Source organism: Sorex fumeus, unplaced genomic scaffold (genome assembly GCF_029834395.1).
Source record: "Sorex fumeus unplaced genomic scaffold, SorFum_2.1 ptg000093l, whole genome shotgun sequence".
In the NCBI taxonomy this organism is placed as follows: Eukaryota; Metazoa; Chordata; class Mammalia; order Eulipotyphla; family Soricidae; genus Sorex; species Sorex fumeus.
The window spans coordinates 125,392-137,383 of record NW_026606150.1 but is presented as its reverse complement, the minus strand read 5'-3'; the positions used below and the strand labels follow the sequence as shown (position 1 = coordinate 137,383).

The 11,992-nt window shown below is 59.2% G+C and overlaps 1 protein-coding gene across 1 annotated transcript; it reads right to left on the bottom strand.

Moving 5' to 3' along the window:
• Positions 1-1,836: 1,836 nt before the first annotated feature.
• Positions 1,837-11,692, bottom strand: TMEM109 (transmembrane protein 109). The gene is made up of 4 exons (XM_056131648.1): positions 11,548-11,692; positions 4,079-4,338; positions 2,811-2,913; positions 1,837-2,514 (listed from the first exon to the last, which is right to left on the bottom strand). The coding sequence occupies exons 2-4, from the start codon at positions 4,322-4,324 to the stop codon at positions 2,123-2,125; spliced, it is 741 nt and encodes a 246-aa protein (XP_055987623.1). The 5' UTR covers positions 4,325-4,338; positions 11,548-11,692; the 3' UTR covers positions 1,837-2,122.
• Between the last annotated feature and the right edge of the window lie 300 nt (positions 11,693-11,992).

The window sequence follows — 11,992 nt, the reverse complement described above, 5'->3', positions numbered from 1 at the left end:
TCCTAGTGCCCCGCAGATCCCGCCCGCCCCGGCGCCCGCCCTCCCGCCCGCCTGCTGGGACCCAGGGGGCACCCGGGATGGGGAGGTGGGGGGGACGGGAGGAGGTGTCCTCCTCGGAAGCAACGTGGGAGCCACTCCCTCCACAGCCTCGCGTGCTCGCAGAGCAGGCCTCCTCGGGCACCGGACTCAGAACCACAGTCCTGGGACATCCCCCCTAAACCCTCCCACCCGCCCCCTCCAGGCTGGGCATCGCAGAAAGGGGCGGGGGGGGGGGGGGCAGCCCCAGGGCCAGGGGAGCTACGAAGGGCTGGGCTGGCAGGTCGGGGCTCCCTGCCCAGCCCTGGCAGCAATGTGTGGAGGGGTCCGGCTGCACTTGGTCATACCCTGGGCTGCTTGCAAAGGACCTCCTCATACCCAAGCAGAGGGCAGAACGGGGTGTGTGTCGGGGGATGGGGCAGGCAGGGGAGGAAGTAGGCCACCAGAGGGAGGGCAGCCTTTGGCAGTTCCAAAACCGGCTGGGGTTCCCCCACTCCCGAGCCCAAGGCTGCTGTGGTCAGTTCCTGCAGGTTCTGAGACAGTGGAGGGAGAGGGTCTATGCCTTCCTCACCCTTCATGCTCCTGGGGGGGGGGGGGGGAGGGAAGGTTCCTGGTACCAGCATGTCTTGGGGCTCCCCCCTCTCCCCTTTTTACCAGTTGCACCCTGGTCCTGCCATGGGATGGGGGGGTGGAGGGTGGGGGTGGGAGTGGACTTATCTGTGGACAGAGAAAAATCAAAGCCATCCAAGACTCGGGGCAGATACCTTTCATACAGACGGGACGAGGCCAGTAAAATAGCGTGCACTTTATTGAAAACCAAACCAAGCGCTGATAAAAAATATATTATCGCTGCAGCTGTGACTCCACATCAAACCTGAAGGGGCAGGCTGGGCCCGGATTCATGCTTCACCTCGGGGTGAAGGGGAGACAGCTTACCCGAGCAGGGCCGCCCAAGCACGCGGGCACACCCCACACGCGTGGGCACAGCCGAGCGGGCAGGGACAGGCACATGGGGTGCCTCCTGGGAGCTGGGGTGGCCTTGATCAGCAGCTCCCAGGGGGCCAGTGGGGGCGGGAGCAGGAGGGGGACCCCGGTTAGCGGTGTCACCAGGAGGCCCCTTCCTCTGGAGCACCCCCTAGGGGTGGGGGGATGTCTGATGGCCACCGTAGTGGGGGGGTGTTGTTTCTTCCCGTTTTGAACAGCCACAGCTGCATACAGTACACGCGGGCAGCTGGCCCGGGATGCTTAAGGCACTTGTAAAAGACTCTAGTGTGGACGTCCCGGCCAGGCCCAGGGAGCTGCCTTCCTCTTCCCCTTAGCATCTAGGGGACCTGTCCCCTCCCCACCCCGCCGAGGAAGCGGGAGTGGGTGGGGAGCCCCACCTGGCAGACGCACACAGTGGAGCTGGGGGCTTGGCCAAGGAGAAGCTAGAAGCTGGGGGAGCGAGAGCGTCCCCGCGGGGAAGGCAAGGCAGCAGCGGAGCGGGGCTGGCTGAGGGCCCCAGAGCGGTGCTGAGGGGGACGGGACGCGGGAGCCCCGAAGAGGAGGAGGAGGAGGAGGAGGAGGAGGAGGAGGAGGAGGAAGAGGGGAAGGAGGAGAAGGATGAGGAGGAGGAGGGGGAGGAGGAGGAGGAGGAGGAGGAAGAGGGGAAGGAGAAGGATGAGGAGGAGGAGGGGGAGGAGGAGGAGGAGGGGGAGGAGGAGGAGAAGAGGAAGAGGAGGAAGAGGAAGAGAAGGAGAAGGGGAGGAGGAAGAGAGGAGGAGGAAGAAGAGGAGGAAGAGGAGGAGGAGGTGGAAGAAGAGGAGGAGGAGGAGCGGAGCTGGACAAAGTGTTAAGAGCACCAGCCCAGGACAGAACCTCGGACCACAGGGCTCTGAGACAGCCGAGCAAAGGCAACTGGGGGGGGGGGGGGGCTGCTTCTCCCTCAGCCCAGCGGGAAGGGGGTCTGGTGCGAGGGTGCAGGCCTGGCAAGGCAGGGGGCGGGGCCCGGCAGGAGGGGCGGGGCCCAGAAGGAGGGCCACGCCCCCCGGAAGCAGCGGAGCTCTTTGGTTAAGACGCAGGCAGCCGCCAGCCAGCCCGGACGGGATCACTCCTCCTCGGCACCCCGGGGCCCCTTGGCCGCCCGCCGCTGTCGCCAGCGCAGCTCCTCCACCTGGCGCTCCAGCCCTCGCACCTTGGCCTCCAGCTGGGTCCCCGAGGCCCGGGTGCCCGTGAGGCGGCTCAGCAGGGCGTAGAGGGTCAGCAAGGCCAGCAGCAGCAGGGCCCGCGTGGACGGGTCCGGCACGGTGCGCACCAGGGCCACAAAGGCGGCCAGGAAGAGGACGAGCTTCAGGCCCCAGAGGATCCGCCCCAGCAGGGCCAAGACCAGGCCGAGGAGCAGGGACAGCAGCCAGTAGGCCACCAGGGCGCCCGCGCCCCACAGCAGGAAGGTCTGCACCTGGGCAGGGCTGAGCTTCAGGTCCTCGGTCAGGCGGTCTCCTGCAAGGGGTGAGAGCCACAGAGTCAACACGACTGACCCCGGGGAAGCGGGACGGTGGGACCACCCCGGGCCCTGGCACCCCCGCCCAGCCCCCTGCCCGGGAAGAAGGTCTGTGAGCTGCGGGCAAGTGGCAGAAAAGTGGCAGGCAAGGCCCACACCTGGCAGGCGCCTGGGGAGGAGTCTGAACCCGGGAAAGGTGGACCCCACTGCTGGGGTGGGATGGGCGAAGCCTCCACCCCCACCAAACCAGATCTCAGCCTGCCACCCCCAAACCACGTCCCTCGCCATCACTCACCGTCCAGCCCCAAGGCACTCAGCAGCTGGGCAGAGATCCCAGACAGGGCGAAGAAGGCCACCGAGATGGCCGAGGAGATGGCCCACAGCACCTGCGTCAGGGTCTGTAGAGGGGAGAGAGGGCGGGCGAGGAGAACATGCTCACGGCCACTCTCTGTTGCCCAGGATGGCCAGCCAGCAGCGACGGTTCCTGACGGGTGCCGCATGCCCCTTCCTGGCCCAGGTGGAGGACACAGGACGCCCAAACTGGAGCCAGGATGGCTGGGTCCTAACTCAGCCTGTCTGCTAGGATGTCTGGGTAGTGAGGACAGTTAAAACAAAAAAAAAGGAATGCACGAGAGATCAAATCCCTGTAGGAATCATTCTGAAGAAATGGAATCCTGTGTGTGTGTGTGTGTGTGTGTGAGAGAGAGAGAGAGAGAGAGAGAGAGACATACATACAGACAGACAGACAGACAGACATGAGAGACAGCTCAAATCCCAGAGTCTGTGTGTGTGTGTGTGTGTGAGAGAGAGAGAGAGAAAAGAATCTCTGATTCCAGAGTCTCTGTGTGTGCATGCGTGTGTGTGTGTGTGTGTGTGTGTATGTGTGAGAAAGAGACAGACAGAGAGAGAGAGAGAGAGAGAGAGAGAGAGAGAAGGATCTCTGATCCGGAGTCTGTGTGTGTGTGTCCCTCCTAGCCAGAAGGCAATCAGCAGGAGCAGGAAGGAACTCCAAAGACTCAAATCAGTTTGGCCAGCTTTGGGGTTTGGAAAGAAATCCTCGTGGCAGTCAGTCACTGTGACCCCATCCAGCCTTGGGGGGGGGGGGGGGCGCTTCACCCCTAGTCAGCACCGCCCACCCCCCACCCCCACGCCTCTCTAGCTCTTCACCCTCTGCCAATGGGGACTCTGGGTCAGAGGTAGCCCCAAGGCAGGCCCTGTCCTCACCCAGTTGGATGGGTTTCGGCAGGTGGCTCCGCTCCCAGCCTTTTCGACAAGAAAGGGCAGGAAAAGGGAAAGCGGGTGTGGCTGTGGCTGGCCCCGGGGCAGGAGTGGGCCGGTGAGCACCAGGGGGAGCTATTACCTGGCCTCACTGGGGGAAGGGTGCCAGGGATTCTGGATCGAGACCCGCAGAAGAGGAGTGAGGAGCAGGGTGACCAGGAGGGCACCCGCCACCATGCTTGTGTTTCATCGCTGGCACCCAGTATTCGCATTTCCCAGAGCCAGGAGTGGGCCCTGGGCACCGCTCCCCAAAGAGAACAGGGTGACCCGCCCCGAAGAGCTTACCTCGGACACCACGTGCATGGTCTCGGGCCCCACCCAGTCATCCAGCGTGCCCCGTACTGAGCGGCCCATCTGGCTCAGGACGTCCCCGGGGACCTCCCTCTTGCGCTGCTGGCCCTTTGGGGGCGGGAAATCCTGATGGGACTGGGCCGACGCGGTGTGCAGGGAGATGAGTGCCAGGAGGCCCAGCACCACTGCCACTCTGAGGAGACACCTGGCCCACGGCGACACGCTGCCTGAGCCCAGCATGGCTGCGTCTGTATCTGCGGGGGAGAGGCAGGGTGAGCCCGCTATGCCACGCCGGAACCTGGTGTAGCTCCCACCCGCCCCGACACCCTTGCCCGAACCCGCCCCAGTCGCTGAGAAAGGCAGAACTGAAGCTTTCTTTTTTTTAAGTACTTTTTTTGGGGAGCAGGAGGGGTGTCCCTCCCCAGGGGTGCTGGGAGTCACTGGGGTCACATTCTGCAGTGCTCAGGAGGCCTCGGAGTGCCCGGGGGTGCAAGGCCAGGCCCTGTGTGGGTCACGCACTGGCACCTGCCCTTTGAGTGAGCTCCCAGGCCCCAGAACTGGGATTTTCATCCCTCCCCTATTGGACAAAGCATCTGAACCACATTCTTCACCGCCAGCGTATTAGTTACCGCCAGAGATCGCTCTAGGGCTTCTTCCAGTTCTAAAACCCAAGACCCAAGGACGGAGCGATAGTACAGCGGGTAGGGCGTTTGCCTTGCACATGGCTGACCTGAGTTCAATACCTGGTATCCCATAGGGTCTGCCAAGCGCCACCAGGAGTAATTCCTGAGTGCAGAGTCAGGAGTAACCCTGGAGCATCACTGGGTGTGACCCAAAAAGCAAAAAAATAAAAAATAAGTAAAACCCAAGGCCTGTCTCTGTCTTAGGTATTACAGGCATTGCGGGGAAAAAAAAGGTCTAATCCACCCCAAAATTACCAACAACTGAAGATAAGCTGAGATGGTGAAAAAGGAAATCTCACCCACCAGGAGAGCTGGCAGGAATGCTGCCTGATTCAACCCCTTTAAAAAACAGCATGCAGGCTTCTCAGGCTAATCAAGACAGAGCTACCATATGGTCCAGCAATTGCACTTCTTGGTAACTACTCCAGGACACAAAAGTATTCATTCAAAAGACATATACACACCATTTTTCACTGCAGCACTCAGCATAATAGCTGGAATCAGGAATCAATCAGAGTGCATAGTAACAGATAACTGGATAATTAAAGAATGGTACAGCTATGCACAATGGAATACTACGCAGCTGTGAGGATGGATGGAATCCCTCATTTTGCTGCAAGTTGGATGGAAAGTATCCGTGTTATGTGAAGTGAGTCAGAAGAACACAAATACTTGATGACCTCACTTATCTGCGGTATATAAAAGAATAATAGGAAGTGGGAGGACATGAAGTCTAAGTGGGGGATGCCCAGACCACCCTTGGCCTTTGAATGTAGGAATGAAGACAAGGGAAGAAAGAAACTGTGGGCAGTTATCAGGGGTGAGGTTCAGGGATCTCCAGCACATGGGGAGTGTAGAGATGACGTGTCTATATCTAAACTAGAGAGCCACCCTGACTGTTAAGTACAAACCCCAAACCTCAAAAATCAAATGTAGGGGCTGGAGAGATAGCACAGCGGGTAGGGCGTTTGCCTTGCATGCGGCCGACCCGGGTTCGATTCCCAGCATCCCATATGGTCCCCGAGCACCACCAGGAGTAACTTCTGAGTACAGAGCCAGAAGTAACCCCTGTACATCGCCAGGTGTGACCCAAAAAGCAAAAAAAAAAAAATCAAATGTAAAAATATGCCTGGCAAGGAGGCAGATTTATTTGGGCAAAGGGTGAGAAACTGGGAAGGGGGGGCGACACTGGTTGACACGCTGGTAGGGGGACTGATGTTGGAACACTGCAGGCCTGAACCCCATCTCAGTCTGTAAATCAGTAAAAGCTGAGATAAGAATAAAAGCAAACCAAAACCAAAAAAAAAAAAAAAACTGAAAAATTGCACGGTAGCCAGAGAGGCGTCCAGAGACTGAGGTGCATCCGCCCTGCATTCTGCCGACGCTGAAAGAGGAGCAGCTCAAACCCCCAACTCCACATATGGTTCCCCCTGCACACGGAACCAGGAGTGAGCCCTGGGCATAGCTGGCTGTGACTCAACACCCCCGTCCTCCCCCCCACATACCCCCAAATAGTCTACTTTTCCAGTGTACAGTGATGTCACTTACATGCTCAAATAAGAACCTAAGTGACAAACACACCCACCAAAAAAAAAAAAAGAGGACAAAAAGACAGAAAAAGAAAAAGTGGAGGGGCTGAAGTGATAGCACAGCGGGTAGGGCGTTTGCCTTGCACGCGGCCGACCCGGGTTCGATTCCCAGCATCCCATATGGTCCCCCGGGCACCGCCAGGGGTAATTCCTGAGTGCATGAGCCAGGAACAACCCCTGTGCATTGCCGGGTGTGACCCAAAAAAAAAGCAGAAAAAAAAAAAAAGTGGCGCGAAGGAGACAGCTCCCAGGGCTGGAGAGCCTGCTTCCCGTGACGGGGTCCAGGTTCCTTCGCTGGCGACACTCAAGTCTCCCCAGCACTACTGAGCCAGCAGTAGCCCTTGGAGCCACGTGGGATGTGGCCCCTAACCAAAGGAGAAAAGCACCTGAGCGCACACACGCCATCCGCTCCAGGGGAGGTGGTATCAAGGGGTCTGGCCCGCCCCCCCCACCCCCCTGCTGCTGGTACAGATGAGGATGGAACTGCCAGACTTAGAAGAAGTTAAACATTTGCTCAGGGTCATGAGGTTGAGCAGCAGGTCAAGGTTTGACCCCAAGTTTCTGCCTCCGAGTTGCCTATTCGGGCACAAAGGGATTAACTACAGTGACCTGAGACTCAACCGTGGTGCTCACTGCAGTCACCCACAGCTCCTGCCTCGTGCGTGGAGGCCGAGGCTTGGACCCAGACAGGATGCCCCAAGTGACTCCACTGTGCCAAAGTGAGAGCCACTGACACAGAAGCACAGAAGGACCTTAGCCCCCCAGCCCCCAACGCCCGCCCAGGGTTAAAGCATGACCTCTTAGGAAAGAGAGTGGGACTCATGAAACCATAGCTCATTTCTGGGTTTGCTTTTGTTGTTTCGGGGGGTCCGTGCCAGGGCAGTGCTCAGGGCTTACTCCTGGCCGGCTTCCGGGGACCATACGGGATGTTGGGGATCTAACCTGGGTCAGTAGCATGCAAGGCAAGCACCACCCCCCCCCCCCTCAACCCCTGGCTGTACTCTCGCTCCAGCCCACCCGCTGATTTTATCCTTTCAATAACTCATCGGGTAGGTACTATCATTTTTCCCCATTTGACTGATGAAGGAGATGTGGAAAATCAGCACAGAAACCAGGATGGGAACCAAGGTGTGTCGGCTATCAGCACCTCCAGTATCACTTCCTTGTGAAGTCTCAGGGGTGATTTAGAAAGTTGCACGGGGCAGTAAGGAGGAGCCCAAACGCACTTGGCATCTACCAACCATCTCCAGGGACCCACGGAACCATTCTGAACTCTGATCCCGTCAGGTAACCCCAATGCCACTGGCGAGAAAACCAGCAAGCACTTGCTCATTGGAGCCGGCTGGAGTCAGGCCAGAACAGCGTACCTGACTCCGGCTGCTACTTGCCGCCACGCTTAAGGCACGTCAACCCCACACCAGTAAAACTTCCCGTTGCTCTGTGGCTCTTCCAGGCTCAGCAGCGAGCCTGGAGCTCCGGGCAGTTTCCATGATGCAGCCCCGATGATCAGAGACTAAGGCAGGCCCCGAAGTAGCAGCAGCAGTGATGGGACCATTGTTTGAAGTCTTGTTTTGAAGCGGTTCCCAGGGCATTCAGGGAGTTGGCTGGAGAGGGCACCACCGGGTTGGAGAAGAGAAAGTCGCTCCCATTCTTGCTCCGCGGGAAGATGCGGGGTCCCGAGAAGAGAATCAGGAAGACCGCGCGTTCTGGACCAGACACAGGTGTCTGGAGTCCCACGGGAGGCGGAGAGGATCAAGCCGGGTCGCAAAAGCCTGCAGGGCGCGACCTCAGGCTGTGAGGCGTTCTAACTCTCTTTTGGCACAAACTGAAAACCAGATGGTTCCTGTCCGCCAGTGGCTCGTGGCTGAGGAAAGCATAGGTCAGTCCCTGTGCTGTGTGGGTCATGGTCCGTGCTGCGGGGCGGGGGGAGGGGAGAGCCCCTGAAGGAACAGGGCTGCCATCCCGGGCGGGATCCTCTATCCCGGGACCTCCACCAGGCAGGCTCAGATGTCGCCTCGTCCTCTGCAGAAGGTCAGCGTGACATGCGCAGCTCCCCCCATGGCTGCCTGCTGCCTCCCCGGCCCGGCCTTGACTTGGAAGCAAGCGGTCAGCTGCCCCCCATCGAAGGGAGCTCGGGGACCTTGAAATAAACCCTCCAGGGGGAAGGCGGCTTCGCGCTGCCAGCTGACCTGACGGGCACCAGAAACAACATCAGCTCTCCGCAGACTGGGCGCCGACATCTGGCCAGTCGGCTTCTTCGAGTTCCATTCCGTTCTTTTCTTCCCTTCCTTCTGTCCTTTCTTTCTTTCTTTCTTTCTTTCTTTTTTTTTTTTTTTGATTTTTGGGTCATACCCAGCGGTGCTCGGGTCCTACAATTCCTGACTCTGCAGTCAGGAATCCTTCTTGGCGGGCTGGGGGGGGGGGAGGGGGGACCATACGAGGTGCCAGAGATCAAACCCAAGCCAGGCGCGGGCAAGGCGAGCGCCCAACCCCCGCTGCCCCCTTTCGAGTTCTTGCCTTGCATATGCTCTCTTTTCTGCCAGGTCAACACCAGCCAGCAAGAAACTGAGCTGGTGCCACTGCGCCTCCTCACTGGGGCCCGGTCACATGCTTTTATCGAGAGAGAACTGGCACTAATCGGGAGCCCACGCCAACATCGGCTCGGCCAGGACACTTGTCATGACAGCCGTAACCTCCTGCCTCAGCTGGCCTTCCAAAATCCCATGGGGGGTACTACCACCTCTTCCAAAGGGCTGGCCACTCCACCCGCTCCCTGAACTCTTGCATCCATCTTCTCCTTTTTTTTTAAAATTTAATTTATTTATTTATTTATTTATTTGCTTTTTGGGTCACACTGGCGATGCACAGAGGTTACTCCTGGCTCTTCACTCAAGAATTACTCCTGGCGGTGCTCGGGGGACCATATGGGATGCTGGGAATCGAACCCGGGTCGGCCGCGTGCAAGGCAAACGCCCTACCCACTGTGCTATCCCTCCAGCCCCAAATTTTTTATTTTATAAAGTAGTTCTCAATATTTGATTACATTTAATATTCAAACACCAATCCCACCACATTCCACCTTCCCACCACCATTTTTCAGGTGTTTCCATCCCAAACCCCAATCTGCCCAAGCAGCACCCAAATAATATATTTCATAGTTTGTTATGAACAAAAGCTGAAAAATGCTCAAAAAACAAAAAAAAGGCAATCCTTAGAGGAAAGAGTGTGAAGATTGAAGATTGTTGTTGGGTTTAATGGTCCCTGGGTGAAATATAACAATCTGATCCATCTCTTCAGCTGTAAGCTTAGAGGACGGGTCCCTTTTTTTTTTTTCCCTCCGAAACATCTGACTTAGATCCAAGGAACAGTCAAGGTCCCACAAGAGCGCTGGGACTTGACCCGCCAGCCCTGGATGTTTAAACCTCACATCACCTACCTCACCCTCACCCGGCCTTGGGATCTCTGCCCTCCGGGAGCCTAGAGTTCTGCTAAATATCACCAGCGGCCAGAGTGGGAGGACACCTGGGTGCCCAGCAGAAGACCCGGCACCCAGGGATGACACGGCTTCCAGATCCCGGCTCTGGACCAAGAAGTGCCAGGCAGGGCCGGATGCTGGCCAGAGACCTACCCCTTCGCTTCAGGCAGGGCCAGGCAGGGGAATCGGGCCGAGCTGGGGAAAGGGCTGCGAGCACTCTGGGCCAGGCAAAGCACAATGTGTTTATCTGCAGTTTGCTGAGAGAGAAGGGTGGGGCGTTGCAAACAGCCCGGCCCAGAGCCCAGCGGCCCTCCTCCTACCCTCCGGCTTCCTTTCGCCTATGAATCACTACTTGGTGGGCGGGGCGCTGGCTTCGGGCCCTCTGCAGGACCAGATTTCCCCTGCAATGCTCCAGGCTGCCCCCATCGGGGTCCTTCTCAACCGCAGCGACCTCAACTGGGCGGCCCCAACCCTTCCTTCCGTTTGAAGGGGTCCACCTGTCCAGGCGGCTTCCGGAGGGCTCTCGGGACGGCTGATGCAGAGCCAGACGGCGGCCACAAACCACCACGAAGAGAGCACGGGCAAAGAGCCCCACACCCCTCCTCCCAACACACCCTCCAAAGTGCGGCAGCGGGTACAAAGCACCCTAGACGTGCTCCAAGGGTCGGTTCCATCACACAGGATGATGGAACTTACTGAGCTGGGCTGGAGAAGTTAAGCGGTGTGAACAGAGACTGCAAGGAGCCAACTGCAGCAATAAACTTTCCAAACGGTGAAAACGTGCACAGGACTGTTGCGGGACCCAAATCACCAATATCCAACCCTTAGGACTTGGAGGCATGACCTAACCGCTCCCAAATCATCTCCTACTGACTCCGGGCACCTCTGTCAAGACTCTGCACCTAACCTTTCTGGAAACAGAGAACGCCCAGCACGGAACAATGACTAACCAATGCTGTTTAAGGGACCGCTGGAGGCCCGCCAAGAAACCCGCAGAGTTAGTTAGGATGAAGGGCTGGGGGGGGGAGGGCGCTTGTTTTAAACGGTGCCCCATCCACTCCGCAATCTCCCGGGCACAGCTGCGTGCAACAGAAGCTCCTGGACCCACGGAGCTGCCATGAAGCAGCGTTCTGGCATTTGGGGGCGGCCTCCGCTTAAGCCCCTGACAGCTGCTGCCCAGCAACTATGTGTGGGCAGGGCGCCGGGCAAAGGGGCAAGCTCCCTGGGCGCAGCCACCCCGAGACCGGGTGTCAGCCGCAAGTGCTATTTCGAACACCGGGTCCCCTGCCAACTGCTGCTGGGTGGCGTCGCTGGCAGGGGATGCGTCTGAAGCCTAGAAGTTGGGGTACCCCCGAAGAGCTCCGAGGTGCGCGGAGGAATGGGAGGGGGCGCAGGGAGAGGGCAAAGGTGCAGCGGAGGTCGGGCACTGAGCCTCTGCCGGACCTCCCCACTGCGCTCGGAACTCTTCTCCCAGGAAACACGAAACTTCCCGTTGCCTAGGAGCGACGCCCCCTGTTGCATAGCAACGAGAATCCCGGTTTCTCCCACCCCACCCCACCCCGCCACCAAGTTGCTTCGCCCGCCGCGCGACGTCCGACCCCTCCCCGGCCGTGCCCGCCAGGCCCCGGAGTCCCCCACGCTGCTCCCGCCTGCAGCGGCTGCCGACCACCGCACCCCCGCGCGCTGTGCCCCCGCCCGCTCTGGGCCCGCACTCACCGGGCTCCGGCCACTGCTAGCCTTCACGTGCCACTCCGCTAGAACGCGCCACCAAACCCGCGCCTGCACTCCCGGGCGTTGGTTTTGGGTCTGCGCATGCGCGGGGCGGGCTGCGCCCGGGCCCGGGCTGGCTCCCCGACGGCCCGCGCGCCGGGTCGTGGGCGCATGCGCACTTCCCGCCTCCCGGGGTGGGGCGTTCTCGCCACCCCGCCCCTCCCCCAACTCCGGCACCCCCACCGGGAGGAAAAATTAAATGGGACAGATTTGTGCAGGTCATGGAAAACTCGGATAGGGAAAGGAAAGAAGCGGTTGTCTGTGGGTCCAGAGAGTGGGTAAACTGGTCCTTTGCATTCAGGGGCGCCCCGCGGCATGCTGGGTAATGTAGTTTCTCCCGGCTGGGGCATTGTGGGAAATGTAGTTTCAGGGAAAGAGGCGCCCTAGCACA

What these genes read in the sequence shown, in the direction of transcription:
- TMEM109 (XM_056131648.1), bottom strand. Translation starts at nt 4,324, where the DNA reads ATGCTGGGCTCAGGCAGCGTGTCGCCGTGGGCCAGGTGTCTCCTCAGA. An exon ending in CCATGCACGTGGTGTCCGAG is followed by an intron (nt 2,914 to 4,078) that starts GTAAGCTCTTCG and finishes TCCCCTCTACAG; the next exon opens with ACCCTGACGCAGGTGCTGTG. An exon ending in GAGTGCCTTGGGGCTGGACG is followed by an intron (nt 2,515 to 2,810) that starts GTGAGTGATGGC and finishes CACCCCTTGCAG; the next exon opens with GAGACCGCCTGACCGAGGAC.